Raw genomic sequence first — 20,589 nt, forward strand, 5'->3', positions numbered from 1 at the left:
TCGCCTTTTTTTTTTTTTTTTTAGTGCTTCACTCTAACTTTCCTCATCCACAAATATTTCATCCTCGCTCAAATTAATGGGGAACTCGTCGGTTTCTCGATCCGAATTGCGCTTGCTGTTGGTGGCTATGATTATAAACAATGTGAGGATTTGAGTAGCTCTACAACCGGTGAAGTCACGGCCACATCGTCTGCTACTTCCGGTACAGGCAAGGCTTTTTTATTAGCGACCAAAAGTTGTGGACTTTATCGTCTATGTTCTCTACTAAATCCTTTCAGCAAAAATATGGCAATATCGCAAAATGATCAAGTATGACACAAAATGGACTTCCTATCCCCGTTTAAATAAGAAAATCTCCTTTCAGTAGGCCTCTAACTTGACTGTCATACAAGTGTAAAAAGAAAAAAATGCTAAAACACTACAGTACTTTCAATTCGGTTCATAACATGAAGCCACTTTCCTTAGGCTTCTCAGTTATTTATAAAAAGTCCAGTATATTCCTGCTATTTTTTTCCCAACACTTTGAATCCTGCGGCTTTTGAAGCGGTGCGGCTAATTTATGTATTTTTCTTCGCTGACGGCACCAATTAAAATAGTTTTAAAAAAGAACCCGTAAATCTAAGCAAATACTCTGAGAAGGTTTTATTGTTTGCACTGTGGCGCCATCTTTTGGACGAGTTTTCTCACTGCAGGTGCTGAAGTGCTCTTCTTTTTAGAGCTGTCAACCGGAAGTAGAAGTGCCGTTTTCCTCCTACTCGTATGGATTCTTCATTATTCACTCCAAGCAACGTTTGTAAGTTTTACAATATAACTAAAACAGTTTACTTAGACCTACACGAACTTTAATTATCCACAAGGGAAATTGTTCCACACAGTAGCTCAGTTACAAAGGATGGAAAGGATCATGCACACAAAGGCACAAAAAGGCGAAAACAAATAGTATAAAGTAGACTAAGTACTAATATAAAAATATAACTTATATATTATCTGTATACTCTAGCCTTTAAATAGACCTCCTCTAGCCTTTAAATAGACCTCCTTTTTAGACCAGTTGATCTGCCGCTTCTTTTCTTTCTCCTATGTCCCGCCCTCCCTTGTGGAGGGGGTCCGGTCCGATGACCATGGATGAAGTACTGGCTGTCCAGAGTCGAGACCCAGGATGGACCGCTCGTCGGGACCCAGGATGGACCGCTCGCCTGTATCGGTTGGGGATATCTTTACGCTGCTGATCCGCTTGAGATGGTTTCCTGTGGACGGGACTCTCGCTGCTGTCTTGGATCCGCTTGAACTGAACTCTCGAGGCTGTGTTGGAGCCACTATGGATTGAACTTTCACAGTATCATGTTAGACCCGCTCGACATCCATTGCTTTCGGTCCCCTAGAGGGGGGGGGTTGCCCACATCTGAGGTCCTCTCCAAGGTTTCTCATAGTCAGCATTGTCACTGGCGTCCCACTGGATGTGAATTCTCCCTGCCCACTGGGTGTGAGTTTTCCTTGCCCTTTTCTGGGTTCTTCCGAGGATGTTGTAGTCGTAATGATTTGTGCAGTCCTTTGAGACATTTGTGATTTGGGGCTATATAAATAAACATTGATTGATGATTGATTGATATTATATATACAGTATATAATATATACTGATATATTCTTATACAATTTATCCAGTATATAACAAATCCCTACAAACCGTCCCATGTGTTTTCATGCATATTCGTACGTGCTATCGTACTGTAATCAAACTCGCGTTGTTAGCATTAGCTCCTATGCTAACACTTTTACAAGTGTCCGTGTTAGTATTAGCAACTCACAGCGCCTTGTTTTGTTTCAGTTTTACAAATTCTTCAGTCTGTTTAGATGCTTCCGCAGCCAGTGGGTCCATGACAATGACTTCTGTTTTGTTTGATCCGCCGTTTTAACAGCCACCGTTTGTAAACAATTAAGATATGTAAGTAAACATTTACAAAAATCTTTCCGTGTGAACAATTAATTTCACAGCATATATATCTGCGGCTTAAAGTCCGGTGCAGCTAATACAAACCTTTTTTCCATATGAGTTGGAAATTGTGTTAGATGTAAATATAAACGGAATACAATGTTTTGCAATCCTTTTCAACCCATATTCAGTTGAATATGCTACAAAGACAACATATTTGACGTTCAAACTGATAAACATTGTTTTATTTGCAAATAATCATTAACTTTAGAATTTGATGCCAGCAACACCTGCAAAGAAGTTGGAAACGGTGGCAATAAATACTGATAAAGTTGAGGAATGCTCATCAAACACTTATTGGAACATCCCACAGGTGTGCAGGCTAATTGGGAACAGGTGGGTGCCATGATTGGGTATAAAAACAGCTTCCCCAAAAATGCTCAGTCTTTCACAAGAAAAGATGGGGCGAGGTACACCCCTTTGTCCACAACTGCGTGAGCAAATTGTCAAACAGTTTAAGAACAACCTTTCTCAAAGTGTAATTGCAAGAAATGTATGGATTTCAACATCTACGGTCCATAATATCATCAAAAGGTTCAGAGAATCTGGGAGAAATCACTCCACGTAAGCGGCATGGCCAGAAACCAACATTGAATGACCGTGACCTTCGATCCCTTAGACGGCACTGTATCAAAAACCGACATCAATCTCTAAAGGATATCACCACATGGGCTCAGGAACACTTCAGAAAACCACTGTCCACTAAATACAGTTTAGCACTAAATCTGTGAGTGCAAGTTAAAGCTCTACTATGCAAAAGCAAAAGCCATTTATCAACAACATCCAGAAACGCCGCTGGCTTCCTTGGGCCTGAGATCATCTGAGATGGACTGATGCAAAGTGGAAAAGTTTTCTGTGATCTGACGAGTCCACATTTCAAATGGTTTTTTGGAAATATTTGACATTGTGTCATCCGGACCAAAGGGGAAGCGAACCATCCAGACTGTTATCGACACAAAGTTAAAAAAACAGTATCCATGATGGTATGGGGGGTGCATTAGTGCCCAAGGCATGGGTAACTTACACATCTGTGAAGGCACCATTAATAGATAGATAGATAGTACTTTATAGATTCCTTCAGGAGAGTTCCTTCAGGAAAATTAAAATTCCAGCAGCAGTGTACAGAGTTGAGATCAATTAAAAAAAAAAAAAAAAAGTAAATAATGGGGGTTTAAAGGAAACAAAATAGAGAAATATTACAAAAAGAATAAAAACAATGGGAATAACAATATAACAGTAAAATAAGAATATAACAAGACAAAGTAGGCAGTAGTGACCATGTTATGAAAAAGTATTGCACTGTTAATGTTTTTGCATCCCCCTGTCATCCTAATACCCCCCGCCCCCCCGCCCCAGAGAGGAGTTGTACAGTCTAATGGCGTGTGGGACAAAGGAGTTCTTGAGTCTATTAGTCCTGCACTTGGGATGAAGCAGGACTGCTGAAAGGTATATCCAGGTTTTGGAACAACATATGCTACCACCTAAGCGCCGTCTTTTTCATGGACGCCCCTGCTTATTTCAGCAAGACAATACCAAGCCACATTCAGCACGTGTTACAACAGCGTGGCTTCATAAAAAAAGAGTTCGGGTACAGGGACGGCGTGGCGCAGTGGAAGAGTGGCCGTGCGCAACCCGGGGGTCCCCTGGTTCAAATCCCACCTAGTATCAACCTCGTCACGTCCGTTGCGTCCTGAGCAAGACACTTCACCCTTGCTCCTGATGGGTGCTGGTTGGCGCCTTGCATGGCAGCTCCCTCCATCAGTGTGTGAATGTGTGTGTGAATGGGTGAATGTGGAAGTAGTGTCAAAGCGCTTTGAGTACCTTGAAGGTAGAAAAGCGCTATACTAGTACAACCCTTTTATTTACTTTCCTGGCCCGCCTGCAGTCCACACCTGTCTCCCATCGTAAATGTGTGGCACATTATGAAGCGTAAAATACGACATCGGAGACCCCTGACTGTTGAACAACTGAAGCTCTACATAAAACAAGAATGGGAAAGAATTCCACTTTCAAAGCTTCAACAATTAGTTTCCTCAGTTCCCAAACGTTTATTGAGTGTTGTTAAAAGAAAAGGTGATGTAACACAGTGGTGAACATGCCCTTTCCCAACTACTTTGGCACGTGTTGCAGCCATTAAATTCTAAGTTAATTATTATTTGCCCCCCAAAAAATTAAGTTTATCAGTTTGAACATCAAATATGTTGTCTTTGTGGTGCATTCAACTGAATATGGGTTGAAAAGGATTTGCAAACCCTTGTATTCCGTTTATATTTACATCTAACACAATTTCCCAACTCATATGGAAACGGGGTTTGTATACGGACAAATATTTTTTCTTCTAAAACTTAGTGGGTGGGGCCTATATACTATAGTCTGGAAAATACGGTAGTCCTTTGATGCTCGCCAAAATGAGGTATGCTGACGATAAGGTTTTAGAATTATTGTTCGAATATTTAAACCAGAAATGTTGAATCGCTGCTTTACAGGTTCCACTTTACCAAACAGAATTTATTAATAAAGTACGAGGGACATGAGGCAAATATGATTGCACATTTTCACGTAATTGCCTAAATGTTGATTAATGGTTGCTTTTTTTTTTATTTATTGGTCTGACAAAAAGAGGAACAGCATGAATGGACAACACTTCCATTCACACAATTCGGCCTGTCCGCAGAAACCTAAACTCTGGCGGAAGGCAACTTTGTATTCATAGAAAAGCAGAGCGTGTCGCGGCATTGTCTTGCCGACGCCTGACGTTGCTTAAGGGGACCTACAGTAGCAGCAGAGGGGGGGAGGGAGTGAGGGAGGGAGGCGGGGAGGAGATATATGAGGGAAGAAGGGAGGATTGAGTGTGGAGAGATTTTTGCAGACTTCACTCAGACGTCCACGACTGCACACGCTTGCTGCTCGTCAGGTGGGTCAACTTTTAACCTTCATCGCATGTAAACGCGTGTTTCCTACCACTTTTCTATTTTGGCTTTTTGGGAGGGCAAAAGTACTTCCTTTCATCATATTACTACACTAAAGACATGATGATGTATTGTTTCAGTGGACCGGGGAAACACAATTTTTTTATGTCAGACACATCACTGTCTGATCAAATGCATTGGAAACAATTACGGGTGTTGGATCGAAATATTTGGGGGTGCAATGATACACAAATCGCTAAGTTGATTTCTTCTGTCATCTTAGAAAAGTTTGTTGCACCATGTACTTCTGTTTTTTTTTTTTTTTGCCGTGTTTGGTGCATTTCCACCGATAGTTTAACATTCCGAGATACATTGTTTTACTTTCGCACTTGCCATCATGTTCACTCTTAACCAAACCCCTTTTCCATATGAGTTTAGAAATTGCGTCGGATGTAAATATAAACGGAATACAATCATTTGCAAATCCTTTTTCAACCCATTTTCAATTGAATGCACTACAAAGACAAGATATTTGATGTTCAAACTCATAAACATTGTTATTTTTTTTCGCAAATAATAATTAACTTAGAATTTCATGGTAGTTGGGAAAGGGCATGTTCACCACTGTGTTACATCACCTTTTCTTTTAACAACACTCAATAAACGTTTGGGAACTGAGGAAACTAATTGTTGAAGCTTTGAAAGTGGAATTATTTCCCATTCTTGTTTTATGTAGAGCTTCAGTCGTTCAACTGTCGTATTTTACGCTTCATAATGTGCCACACATTTTATCGATGGGAGACGGGTCTGGACTGCAGGAAAGTACCCGCACTCTTTTTTTTTTTTTTTATTTACGAAGCCACGCTGCTGAATGTGGCTTGGCATTGTCTTGCTGAAATAAGCAGGGGCGTCCATGGCGCTTACATAGCAGCATATGTTCTTCCAAAAACTTTGTAAATTTGTACGTTTACCAACCTAAAGGCACAGGACATTGATTATACATACATGTCCCTTTAAAACTGACTTTGAAACAACGTCGCAAAATAGTTGTATTTGTTGATGTCCGACGTTGGATCCACGTTGTTGGTTGGGAAATGACCAATTTTCAAAGGTCAAATCAACGTCACAACCTTTCATTGAATAAATGTCGAAAAGCATGTGGTTTACCATGAATTGATTAACGTGGACCCCGACTTAAACAAGTTGAAAAACTTACTCGGGTGTTACCATTTAGTGGTCAATTGTACGGAATATGTACTGTACTGTGCAATCTACTAATAAAAGTTTCTATCAGTCAATCAATTCAACGTTGTATGTATATAGAATACTGGTTGGGAAATGACCAAACTTCAATGGTCAAATCAACATCAGAACCAAACTTTGATTAAACGTCGTCAAAAAGCTTGTGGTTCCAACGTCGGGACCTAATTCAACAAGTTCTCAAACTTGTTTTAATGTCTTGTGCCTGCTGGGAAAGTTCTCACAAACGCCGGATTTAAAGCATCATTTCGTTCATAAACACTGCAGACACTTTACTATTTTTGATTGACACAGTTATACTTATCTCTCTCATTAACTCAAAGGGGTTAAGGTCTTACTGATGCCTCTACATCAGGGGTCGGCAACCCAAAATGTTGAAAGAGCCATGCTGGACCAAAAATACAAAAACAAATCCGTCTCGAGCCGCAAAAAAATAAAAGCCATATTACATACAGATAGTGTGTCGTTAGATATAAATTGAATTATGAGGACTTCAAGGAAACTAAATGAGCTCAAATATAGCTACAAATGAGGCATAATGATGCAATATGTACATACAGCTAGCCTAAATAGCATGTTAGCATCGATTAGCTTGCAGTGACCAAATATGTCTGATTAGCACTCCACACAAGTCAATAACATCAACAAAACTCACCTTTGTGCATTCATGCACAGCGTTAAAAGTTTGGTGGACAAAATGAGACGGGAAAAGAAGTGGCATAAAGCACGTCTTAGGAAGTCGGAGAAAGTTATCCATGAAAACAAACTACGGTGAGTTCAAGGACCGCCAAAATTAGTAGGACAAAACGTCGCTCGCCAAATACTCGAATCGGTGACGCGTGTTTAATATAAACAGTGTGCTTTATAACAATTAAGGAGGTTTGTGTCATGTTTGTCCTCCTGCAGAAAACAAATTAAAACAAAAAATATGTTTGACGATTTAAGTCAAAAAGTAAAATATTTATTACAAAAGTAATATCAATAGCAATAAAGTCATGCAAATAACAACTACTGAACCTGGCTTGTCGCCTCAAAACACACAAACACTTAAGGTAAATAACAAAACTCTAGTTATTGAACAAAGTTGTAAACATGAACACAAAACAAAAGAACTGAGAAATACAAATAAAAAAGTAATAATATCAATTACAATAAAGTAAGTAGTGCAAATAAGGTGAAAACAAATACTGAACTTGGCTAGTCGCCTCACAACACACACGAACTTAAGCAAAAAAGAAAACACTAGTTATTAAACAGTTGTAAAAATGAACACAAAACAAAAGAACTGAGAAATTCTTATCGTTATTTTAGTGCAATAAAATATTTTACAGTTTACAACCAAGACATTAAGTCGCGCTGGAAACGCACGCGTGAGTGTGCGTGTCCGAGTGAACCTCGGAGCGAATTACTCACCAAGTATCGATACGCCCAGCCCTACCGTTCGGGGGTCGCAGGGGGTTGCAATAAAAACTAGATTTTGACCCACTTCTATGGTGGAAGAACAATAGGCCTATGTATCCTTTTACTGCCAAGTTAGCCAGGCTTGGGGGGTGTGTTGATGAACGTGGACCCCGACTTAAAAACAAGTTGAAAAACTTATTGGGGTGTTACCATTCAGGGGTCAATAAAAACTATATTTTGACCCACTTCTATGGTGGAAGAACAATAAGCCTATATATCCTTTTACTGCCAAGTTAGCCAGGCTTGGGGGTGTGTTGATGAACGTGGACCCCGACTTAAAAACAAGTTGAAAAACTTATTGGGGTGTTACCATTCAGGTAACACACACGAACTTAAGTAAAAAAGAAAACACTAGTTATTAAACAGTTGTAAAAATGAACACAAAACAAAATAACTGAGAAATTCTTATCGTTATTTTAGTGCAATAAAATACTTGACAGTTTACAACCAAGACATTAAGTCGCACTGGAAACGCACGCGTGTGAGTGTGCGTGTCCGAGTGAACCTCGGAGTGAATTATACTGATGTGTGTGTGCGCGAACGCACTAAGCGTCATGTTAATTGTATTTATTTTATTTTATTTTGGGTTGAAGATGAATTTTTAAAGTGTTTTTAAATCTCGTTCGCGACCCATCACTAGGGAGGAGGGTGGAGTGGTGAGGGGCGCTGCGCTGCGCTCACATTTTTTTTTTAAATCGGAGTGATTTGCTTAATTTAGTGAAGTAGCGATACCATCACGATACCGATACTCACCAAGTATCGACTTGGTATCGATACGCCCAGCCCTACCGTTCGGGGGTCGCAGGGGGTTGCAATAAAAACTAGATTTTGACCCACTTCTATGGTGGAAGAACGATAAGCCTATATATCCTTTTACTGCCAAGTTAGCCAGGCATGGGGGGTGTGTGTTGATGAACGTGGACCCCGACCTTAAAAACAAGTTGAAAAACTTATTGGGGTGTTACCATTCAGGGGTCAATTGTACGGAATATATACTGTACTGGGGGCTTCACGGTGGAAGAGGGGTTAGTTCGTCCGCCTCACAATACGAAGGTCCTGAATAGTCAGGGTTCAATCCCTGGCTCGGGATCTTTCTGTGTGGAGTTTGCATGTCCTCCCCGTGAATGCGTGGGTTCCCTCCGGGTACTCCGGCTTCCTCCCACCTCCAAATACATGCACCTGGGGATAGGTTGATTGGCAACACTAAACTGGCCCTAGTGTGTGAATGTGAGTGTGAATGTTGTCTGTCTGTACTGTGCAATCTACTAATAAAAGTCTCAATCAATCAATCAAAAAAAAGCATTTTATACATAGAAAGGTTTTGTTAAGAAGCCTTATCTTATTTAGTTTATATTTCATATATGTTGACCACATTAACCCTGGCAATGGACCCTGTGTGTAAATGTATGTTATGCCATTGTTTACAAATTTGGTAAATAAATAACCAAAAAAATGTATATTTAGTTGTTTTTTTACTGAGAATATTCTTTAAACCGAGGTACGTACCGAACCAAAATGTTTGTGTACCGTTACACCTATTTTCTTTTATATAAGTAATCAATACATTTCAATCAATAAATCCCCAAGGTCTTATTTAGTCTTTTACCTTCTTCATCCTCAGACCCCCTCCTCTCCATCACGATGACCCTCTGCTCCGGCTGCTTCCTCCTCCTCCTCCTCTTCCTCTCCTTTTCCTCCACTGTGAGCGCGGAACCCAGACGCCCCACTTCCGGACATCGTCGCCGGGCCCCACGCGCACCTGTCGCCAAGGTGCGTCTGGCGGGGAACTTTGCCCGGGAGCCTCACGAGGGTCGCGTGGAGGTGCTGCACAACAACACCTGGGGGACGGTGTGTGACGACGAGGTGGACATCAACCTGGCCAACGTGGTGTGTCGAGAGATGGGCTTCCAGGGGGGCATCACGTGGGCGCACAGTGCCAAGTACGGAGAAGGACAAGGTGAGGAAACACTGGTTGAGACACGCCGTTGTCGTTCCTGCAATGGAAGCACATGAGAAATTGCACAGTCATCCAATATTTAAGACACCCAAAATAACTGCCGGCCTAAAAGCACAAAGATGACTTGTGTGTCTGGTACTGATATGAAGTGAAGTGAATTATATTTATATAGCGCTTTTCTCTAGTGACTCAAAGCGCTTTACATAGTGAAACCCAATATCTAAGTTACATTTAAACTAGTGTGGGTGGCACTGGGAGCAGGTGGGTAAAGTGTCTTGCCCAAGGACACAACGGCAGTGACTTGGATGGCGGAAGCGGGGATCGAACCGGGGAACCCTCAAGTTGCTGGCACGGCTACTCTACCAACTGAGCCATACCGCCCCACTGATATATTGCTAAGGCATTCTTGCCAACCTTGAGACCTCCGATTTCGGGAGGTGTGTGTGTGTGTTGGGGGGGGGGCGCATAATTCACCAACTCGAGTATTTCATATATCAATCAATCAATCAATGTTTACTTATATAGCCCTAAATCACTAGTGTCTCAAAGGGCTGCACAAACCACCACGACATCCTCGGTAGGCCCACATAAGGGCAAGGAAAACTCACACCCAGTGGGACGTCGGTGACAATGATGACTATGAGAACCTTGGAGAGGAGGAAAGCAATGGATGTCGAGCGGGTCTAACATGATACTGTGAAAGTTCAATCCACAATGGATCCAACACAGTCGCGAGAGTCCAGTCCAAAGCGGATCCAACACAGCAGCGAGAGTCCCGTTCACAGCGGAGCCAGCAGGAAACCATCCCAAGCGGAGGCGGATCAGCAGCGCAGAGATGTCCCCAGCCGATACACAGGCAAGCAGTACATGGCCACCGGATCGGACCGGACCCCCTCCACAAGGGAGAGTGGGACATAGGAGAAAAAGAAAAGAAACGGCAGATCAACTGGTCTAAAAAGGGAGTCTATTTAAAGGCTAGAGTATACAAATGAGTTTTAAGGTGAGACTTAAATGGTTCTACTGAGGTGGCATCTCGAACTGTTACCGGGAGGGCATATATATATTTCATATATACATATATGTATAAAATACTTGACTTTAAGTGAATTCTAGCTATATATATCTATTATATTATATATATAAATAAAAGAAATTGTTGAATTTCCGACGGGGCTTCACGGTGGCAGAGGGGTTAGTGCGTCTGCCTCACAATACGACGTTCCTGCAGTCCCGGGTTCAAATCCAGGCTCGGGATCTTCCTGTGTGGAGTTTGCATGTTCTCCCCGTGAATGCGTGGGTTCCCTCCTGGTACTCCGGCTTCCTCCCACTAACCAAAGACATGCACCTGGGGATAGGTTGATTGGCAACACTAAATTGGCCCTAGTGTGTGAATGTGAGTGTGAATGTTGTCTGTCTATCTGGCTTGTCCAGGGTGTACCCCGCCTTCCGCCCGATAGGCGCCAGCGCCCCCCGCGACCCCAAAAGGGAATAAGCGGTAGAAAATGGATGGATGGATGGATGAACTTCCGACGGCACCTATCAAATATACAGTAATAAAAACACAGTTGTTCTAACTGTACTGTGCTTGCTGGTTACTAAAAAAAACCAAACAACAACACTTACCTTTCACTATTTGAGTAACCTTTGTTCTGCCATTTGCGTATTGGCGAGCGATCTCCGAATCCGGGAACATCCTTCACGGATTTGTTGTAGACGTCCGCAAATGAGAACGGGATGTTGCTTCCAGCTATCAGCATAGCCATCTTTGTCTCAGCATAAGATACACCATCGGGTCTCCATTTTGCGAGGTGGGCCATAATACTGGGTTGTGAACGATGCTGCGCTGACTGACCGTTCATGACTGAGTATATCCGTTCACCGTGTTCAAAAGAGAAGTCTGTTCTACAAAATTTACAGGCAACATACCCCTTCCCCTTCGAACTCTCCTGGGTAAACTGAAATTCTTGTTTCCAATCGTTCTAGAACTTCATTTTGCTCGTCGACGGTGTAATATATCGGGTTAGAGTCAATAACCAGGCGACGTGATGAAGTTACGTCTCTTTACTGTGGGCTTCAGAACATACTCCCTAATGCATGTTCCTCGACTGCACTTAAATGTAGAATATATGTACATTATTTTCTATGTACAGTAGATGGCAGTATTGTCCTGTTTAAGAGGGACACAACATTGAGTCAGGTTCTCATGGAGCTGGAGTGGGCGTGGCCTCCAGCTCCGTCTGAATTTCGGGAGAAAATTTGTCCCGGGAGGTTTTCGGGAGAGTATGTGCTAAGGTCGCCTGGCAGGCTGCAGGTTGGTACGCCCCAAAAAAAGGGGGCATTTGTTGAAGGGTAATGACAGCATACGCCTTCCATAGTCGTGCAACACTTGGCTTGCGGTTGACGGCCATTCTTTCCGACTGCTTTTTAAATCCAAATGAAAGAGGACGTGGGGGTGAATTTGAGAGGCAGCGCCTTGTAAAACAGTGCGTGTCGAACATCTGAACACGCCGCTAAGGTGCAACCCCCTAATCAGCCTGCCAGACCAAGTCAGACACGAGGATCATTTCAGAGCGCTTGTGTGGTCTGTTTCCCGAAAAAAAAAAATCATGACTCAATAATACAACGTGTGCACAGCCCTTGCTTTTTAACCAACCCTTTTTATGACAGTTGGTCTTCTCAAGGGACGCTGTAATAGCAATTAAACACGCACATGCCTTAGAGCAGTGGTTCTCAACCTTTTTTCAGTGATGTACCCCCTGTGAACATGTTTTTAACTCAAGTACCCCCTAATCAGAGCAAAGCATTTTTGGTTGGCAAAAAAAGAGATAAAGAAGTAAAATACAGCACTATGTCATCAGTTTCTGATTTATTAAATTATATAACATCCATCCATCCATCCATTTTCTACCGCTTATTCCCTTTTTGGGGTCGCTGGGGCCTATCTCAGCTACAATCGGGCGGAAGGCGGGGTACACCCTGGACAAGTCGCCACCTCATCGCAGGGCCAACACAGATAGAACAGTGCAAAATATTGCTTATTTGTAATGGTCTTTCTTGAACTATATGGAAAAAAAAGATCCATCCATCCATCCATTTTCTACCGCTTATTCCCTTCCGGGGTGGCGGGGGGCGCTGGCGCCTATCTCAGCTACAATCGGGCGGAAGGCGGCGTACACCCTGGACAAGTCGCCACCTCATCGCAGGGCCAACACAGATAGAACAGTGCAAAATATTGCTTATTTGTAATGGTCTTTCTTGAACTATATGGAAAAAAAAGATCCATCCATCCATCCATTTTCTACCGCTTATTCCCTTCCGGGGTCGCGGGGGGCGCTGGCGCCTATCTCAGCTACAATCGGGCGGAAGGCGAGGTACACCCTGGAAAAAAAAAGATATAAAAATAAATAAGAACTTGTTGAAAAATAAACAAGTGGTTCAATTATAAATAAAGATTTCTACACATAGAAGTAATCATCAACTTAAAGTGTCCTCTTTGGGGATTGTAATAGAGATCCATCTGGATTCATCAACTTCATTCTAAACATTTCTTAACAAAAAAAGAAGTCTTTAACATCAATATTTATAGAACATGTCCACAAAAAATCTAGCTGTCAACACTGAATATTGCATTGTTGTATTTTTTCCCCCACCGTTTATGAATTTACAGTACATTTTGTTGATTAGCGATTGTCCAGGGTGTACACCGCCTTCCGCCCGATTGTAGCTGAGATAGGCGCCAGCGCCCCGCGCGACCCCGAAAGGGAATAAGCGGTAGAAAATGGATGGATATATTTATAAAGGATTTTTGAATTGTTGCTATTTTTAGAATATTTTTTTAAAAGTCTCACGTAAACTTTGGCATACTTTTAACTACCCTCTATGGGTACGCGTACCCCCATTTGAGAATCACTGTCTTAGAGCGGTGTTCTCCAACCGCCGGTCCCGGGGACCGATACCGGTCCGTGACGCATTTGGTACCGGGCCACACATAATCATTTTCTCCAACTTAACTGCCTGTCCCACTAAACACAACAATAACTTATTAGATGTATATTACAACTCCTGATAGAAGTCGCCATTTTTATAGTACATTAATGCAGTGGTCCCCAACCACCGGGCCGCAGAAGAATTTTTAAATTAATTTTTATGAGATAGGCGCCAGTGCCCCCCGCGACCCCGAAAGGGAATAAGCGGTAGAAAATGGATGGATGGATTTATCAAAAAAAAAATATATATTTTTTTTTTTATTAAATCAACATAAAAACACAATTAGTGCACTAACCACAAAAAACTCCCTTTTTCATGACAAAGGGGGAAAACAATTATTAAGCGTTCAACAGTCCGGGGTCTTGTTGTCGTATTTTAATCTTCATAATGTGCCGAACATTTTAAATGGGACACATGTCTGGACTGCAGGTGGGCCTGAAAAGTACCTGCACACTTTTACTACGAAGCCACGCTGTTGTAACATGTGGCTTGGTATCATTTTGCTGAAATAAGCAGGGGCGTCCATGATAACGTGGCTTGGATGATAACATATGTTTCTCCAAAACCTGTATGGACCTTTCAGCATTAATGGTGCCTTCACAGATGTGTAAGTTACCCATGCCTTGGGCACTAATACACCCCCATACCATCACAGATGCTGGCTTTTGAACTTTGCGCCTATAACAATCCGGATGGTTATTTTCCTCTTTTGTTCTGGAGGACACATCGTCCACAGTTTCCAAATATTATTTGAAATGTGGACTCGTCAGACCACAGAACACTTTTCCACTTTGCATCAGTCCATCTTAGATGAGCTCGGGTCCAGCGAAGCCAGCGGTGTTCCTTGGTGTTGTTGATAAATGAGATTTGCTTTGCATGGCAGAGTTTTAACTTGCACTTTACAGATGTAGCAACCAACTGTAGTTACTGACAGTGGTTTTATGAAGAGCCCATGTGGTGATATCCTTTACACACTGATGTCTGTTTTTGATGCAGTACCGCCTGAGGGATCAAAGGTTCGTAATATCATCGCTTATGTGCAGTGATTTCTCCAGATTCTATGAACCTTTTGATGGTTTTACGGACTGTAGATGGTAAAATCCCTAAATTCCTTGCAATATCTCGTTGAGAAATGTTGTTCTAAAACTGTTTGACAATTTGCTTACAAATTGGTGACATTCGCCCCATCCTTGTTTGTGAATGACTTAGCATTTCATGGACGCTGCTTTTATACCCAATCATGGCACCCACCTGTTCCCAATTAGCCTGCACACCTTTGGGATGTTCCAAATAAGTGTGTGATGAGCATTCCTCGACTTTATCAGTATTTATCGCCACCTTTCCCAACTTCTTCGTCACGTGTTGCTGGCATCAAATTCTAAAGTTCATGATTATTTGCACAAAAAAAAAATGTATATCAGTTTGAGCATCAAATATGTTGTCTTTGTAGCATATTCAACTGAATATGGGTTGAAAATGATTTGCAAATCATTGTATTCCGTTTATATTTACATCTAACACAATTTCCCAGCTCATATGGAAACGGGGTTTGTACTTTAGAAAAGAGAAATGTTGAATACCTCTCTCACTTTATTAAATGTTTGGAAGCATTTTATTAAACGATAACAGTTTTCTTTTAAGTAATATAGAAATGTATCATAGCTCTTTATCTATTCTATAGAGGAATTTAGTTAATCACAGTACGGGCACTCAATGTTATTAAAAAAAATTGTGATTTTGAATCAAGAATCGTCTAAAATCGAGAAACTCTTTGTTACCCCGAAGTGTACTCACTTTTCCTCCTTCCTTCAAGGCCCCATATGGATGGACAATGTTCACTGCGATGGTTCGGAGAAGTCCTTAAAGGACTGCAAACACAGCGGTTGGGGAGTGAATGACTGCAAACACTCCGAAGACTTGGGGGTGATGTGCACTGCCGAGCGCAGGCAAGCACAGACCGGCGTCATAGACCGAAGCAACGCCAACAGGACCCAAGGCGGTCCCCCCCCCCAGTTGCAAGGCCTTGTGACCACCCGCAGGCGCATCGGATATGGTTACTACGGCAACGGACATGCGTATGAGGTCCCGATCATCCAGAGGCAGTACCTTAGCCAGGTATGGCTGCACACAACCACTAATTAAAGGGGAACATTATCACCAAACCTATGCAAGCGTCGATATATACCTTGATGTTGCAGAAAAAAGACCATGTCTATATTTAACCGATTTCCGAACTCTAAATGGGGGAATATTGGCAAATTAAGCGCCTTTCTGTTTATCGGTCTTTTAGCGATGACGTCACCGAGGTAACACACCCGCCATATTCATTTTCACATTACAAACACCGGGTCTCAGCTCTGTTATTTTCCGTTTTTTCGACTATTTTTTGGAACCTTGGAGACATCATGCCTCGTCGGTGTGTTGTCGGAGGGTGTAACAACACTAACAGGGAGGGATTCAAGTTGCACCACCGGCAAGAAATCTGCCGCCAGACCCCCATTGAATGTACTAAAGTGTCTTCGCATTTGACCGGCGGTGCTAAGACAGACATGGCACAGAGATGTATGGCTAACCTGCAACGATCAAGTCAACGAAATCACAAAGGTGAGTTTTGTTGATGTTGACTTATGTGCTAATCAGACATATTTGGTCACGGCATGACTGCCAGCTAATCGATGCTAACATGCTATGCTAATCGATGCTAACATGCTATTTACGCTAGCTGTATGTACATTTGAAACTAGATACCCACATTTAATGCGAAACAAACACTTACCAATCGACGGATTTAAGTCACAAGATGCGAAAGTTCTGATCGTTTGGTCCGCACATTTGACCGGCGATGCTAAGACAGACATGGCACAGAGATGTATGGATAACCTGCAGATGCATTTGCAACGATTAAGTCAACGAAATCACAAAGGTGAGTTTTGGTGATGTTGTTGACTTATGTGCTAATCGGACATATTTGGTCACGGCATGACTGCCAGCTAATCGATGCTAACATGCTACGCTAATCGATGCTAACATGCTATTTACGCTAGTTGTATGTACATTTGAAACTAGATACCCACATATAATGCGAAACAAACACTTACCAATCGACGGATTTAAGTCGCTCCAGTGTCACAAGATGTGAAGGTCCTGATCGTTTGGTCCGCACATTTGACCGGCGATGCTAAGACAGACATGGCCCAGAGATGTATGGATAACCTGCAGATGCATTTGCAACGATTAAGTCAACGAAATCACAAAGGTTAGTTTTGGTGATGTTGTTGACTTATGTGCTAATCAGACATATTTGGTCACGGCATGACTGCCAGCTAATCGATGCTAACATGATACGCTAATCGATGATAACATGCTATTTACGCTAGCTGTATGTACATTTGAAACTACATACCCACATTTAATGCGAAACAAACACTTACCAATCGACGGATTTAAGTTGCTCCGGTGTCACAAGATGCGAAAGTCCTGATCGTTTGGTCCGCATATTTTACCGGTGATGCTAAGACAGACATGGCACAGAGATGTATGGATAACCTGCAGATGCATTTGCAACGATTAAGTCAACGAAATCACAAAGGTTAGTTTTGGTGATGTTGTTGACTTATGTGCTAATCAGACATATTTGGTCACGGCATGACTGCCAGCTAATCGATGCTAACATGCTACGCTAATCGATGCTAACATGCTATTTATGCTAGCTGTATGTACATTTGAAACTAGATACCCACATTTAATGCGAAACAAACACTTACCAATCGACGGATTTAAGTCGCTCCGGTGTCACAAGATGCGAAAGTCCTGATCGTTTGGTCCGCACATTTGACCGGCGATGCTAAGACAGACATGGCACAGAGATGTATGGATAACCTGCAGATGCATTTGCAACGATTAAGTCAACGAAATCACAAAGGCGAGTTTTGTTGATGTTGTTGACTTATGTGCTAATCAGACATATTTGGTCACGGCATGACTGCCAGCTAATCGATGCTAACATGCTATTTACGCTAGCTGTATGTACATTTGAAACTAGATACCCACATTTAATGCGGAACAAACACTTACCAATCGACGGATTCAAGTCGCTCCGGTGTCACAAGATGCGAAAGTCCTGATCGTTTGGTCCGCACATTTTACCGGCGATGCTAATAAGGCAGCCATGCTATGGGCCACTTCATTAGGTACACCCGCGCTATGGCCGAATAGCGTCAATAGCTATTCGCTCAATGGCTTCAATTCTTCTTCAATTTCGTTTTCGCTATCTGCCTCCATACTCCGACCATCTATTTCAATACATGCGTAATCTGTTGAATCGCTTAAGCCGCTGAAATCCGAGTCTGAATTCGAGCTAATGTCGCTATATCTTGCTGTGGTAACCGCCATGTTGTTTGTATTGGCAGCCCTGTATGACGTCACAGGGAAATGGATAGTGGTTTCGAAGATAGCGAAAATAAGGCACTTTAAAGCTTTATTTAGGGATATTCCGGGACCGGTAAAAATTTTGAAAAAAAATACAACAAGCCACTGGGAACTGATTTTTTATTGTTTTTAACCCTTTTGAAATTGTGATAATGTTCCCCTTTAAAGTCTACATTTTTGGTAACGTTGCCTGTTGCGGACTTACCCCCCCATCAGGGTCACAGTAAGGTCCGGATCGAGGAAGTGCGCCTGAGGCCCGTCCTGATGGCGACCAAGAAGAAGAGCTTGGTCACGGAAGGCGTGGTGGAAGTGAAGCACGCCGGGAGGTGGAGGCAGGTCTGCGACATGGGCTGGACTCTCAACAGCAGCAGAGTCCTCTGCGGGATGCTCGGCTTTCCAGAGGCCGCTCCGCCTAACGTCAAAATGTACAAGTGAGTGTTGCCGCCTTTTTTCACCCCCGCAAGGACGGAAAAACACTCGGCTAAAAAGTCAGCGATGAATAAAAAGCAAAAACGTCTGCTTTAGAGGCGGGATAAGTTTGTCATGGTTATCTCCACATTGCAGCGTTCCCCCTCCTCTGCTCAGCTTCAAGGGAATGATAAGAGGGTCTCTGTTCCCTCTCCTTACAGCAGGGGTCACCAACGCGGTACCAGGTAGCCCGTAAGGACCAGATGGGTCGCCCGCTGGCCTGTTCTAAAAATAGCTCAAATAGCAGCACTTACCAGTGAGCTGCCTCTATTTTTTAAATTGTATTTATTTACTAGCAAGCTGGTCTCGTTTTGCTTGACATTTTTAATTCTAAGAGAGACAAAACTTAAATAGAATTTGAAAATCCAAGAAAATATTTTAAAGACTTGGTCTTCACTTGTTTAAATAAATCCATTTATTTTTTTACTTTGCTTCTTATAATTTTCAGAAAGACAATTTTAGAGAAAAAATACAACCTTAAAAATGTTTTTAGGATTCCTAAAAACATAAATTCCTTCCTCTTCTTTCCTGACAATTTAAATCAATGTTCAAATAAAAAAATTTTTTTTATCGTAAACAATAAGAAATACATTTTATTTTATTCTTCATTTGAGCTTCTGTGTTTTTTCGACAAAGAATAATTGTGAAAATTTTCTTCAAATTTATGAATAAAATTCAAAAAAATTATTCTGGCAAATCCAGAAAATTTGTAGAATCAAATTAAAATGTTATTTCAAAGTCTTTTGAATTTCTTTTAAAATTTTTGTTCTGGAAAATCTAGAAGAAATAATGATTTGTATTTGTTAGAAATATAGCTTGGTACAATTTGTTATATATTCTAACTGCGATGAGGTGGCGACTTGTCCAGGGTGTACCCCGCCTTCCGCCCGATTGTAGCTGAGGTAGGCGCCAGCGCCCCTCGCGACCCCAAAAGGGAGTAAGCGGTAGAAAATGGATGGATGGATGGATTCTGACACAAAGTGCAGATTGGATTTGAACCTATTTAAAACATGTCATCCAAATTCTAAAATTAATCTTAATCAGGAAAAATTACTAAAGATGTTCCATAAATTCTTTTTTTAATTTTTTCAAAAAGATTCGAATTAGGTAGTGTTTCTCTTCTTTTTTTCGGTTGAATTTTGAATTTTAATTGAAGATAAACCATGTTTCAAAATAAAATGTTCATCTTTTTCGTGTTTTTCCCTCTTTTAAACCGTACAATTAAGTGTTTTTTTCATCATTTATTCTCTACAAAAAAACCTTCCGTAAAAGGAGTGAAGTGAATCCATCCATCCATCATCTTCCGCTTATCCGAGGTCGGGTCGCGGGGGTAACAGCCTAAGCAGGGAAACCCAGACTTCCCTCTCCCCAGCCACTTCGTCTAGCTCTTCCCGGGGGATCCCGAGGCGTTCCCAGGCCAGCCGGGAGACATAGTCTTCCCAACGTGTCCTGGGTCTTCCCCGTGGCCTCCTACCGGTTGGACGTGCCCTAAACACCTCCCTAGGGAGGCGTTCGGGTGGCATCCTGACCAGATGCCCGAACCACCTCATCTGGCTCCTCTCGATGTGAAGGAGCAGCGGCTTTACTTTGAGTTCCTCCCGGATGGCAGAGCTTCTCACCCTATCTCTAAGGGAGAGCCCCAAACTCATTTCGGCCGCTTGTACCCGTGATCTTATCCTTTCGGTCATGACCCAAAGCTCATGACCATAGGTGAGGATGGGAACGTAGATCGACCGGTAAATTGAGAGCTTTGCCTTCCGGCTCAGCTCCTTCTTCACCACAACGGATCGATACAACGTCCGCATTACTGAAGACGCCGCACCGATCCGCCTGTCGATCTCACGATCCACTCTTCCCTCACTCGTGAACAAGACTCCTAGGTACTTGAACTCCTCCACTTGGGGCAGGGTCTAAGTGAAGTGAATTATATTTATATAGCGCTTTTCTCGAGTGATTCAAAGCGCTTTACATAGCGAAACCCAATATCTAAGTTACATTTAAACCAGTGTGGGTGGCACTGGGAGCAGGTGGGTAAAGTGTCTTGCTCAAGGACACAACGGCAGTGACTAGGATGGCGGAAGCGGGAATCGAACCTGCCACCCTCAAGTTGCTGGCATGGCCACTCTACA

At 42.3% G+C, this 20,589-nt stretch overlaps 1 protein-coding gene across 1 annotated transcript in view; it reads left to right on the forward strand.

Annotated features, from left to right (window-relative positions):
- Nucleotides 1-4,853: 4,853 nt before the first annotated feature.
- The window catches only part of loxl4 (lysyl oxidase-like 4), a 97,340-nt gene continuing 81,604 nt past the window's right edge, over nucleotides 4,854-20,589 (forward strand). The window contains exons 1-4 of the mRNA XM_061910218.1: nucleotides 4,854-4,904; nucleotides 9,242-9,577; nucleotides 15,378-15,679; nucleotides 18,209-18,423. Coding sequence (XP_061766202.1) covers nucleotides 9,262-9,577; nucleotides 15,378-15,679; nucleotides 18,209-18,423 — 833 coding nt within the window. The 5' untranslated portion in view covers nucleotides 4,854-4,904; nucleotides 9,242-9,261. The remainder of the gene's footprint in view (nucleotides 4,905-9,241; nucleotides 9,578-15,377; nucleotides 15,680-18,208; nucleotides 18,424-20,589) is intronic.

The sequence above is a fragment of the Nerophis ophidion genome, linkage group LG09 (genome assembly GCF_033978795.1).
Source record: "Nerophis ophidion isolate RoL-2023_Sa linkage group LG09, RoL_Noph_v1.0, whole genome shotgun sequence".
In the NCBI taxonomy this organism is placed as follows: Eukaryota; Metazoa; Chordata; class Actinopteri; order Syngnathiformes; family Syngnathidae; genus Nerophis; species Nerophis ophidion.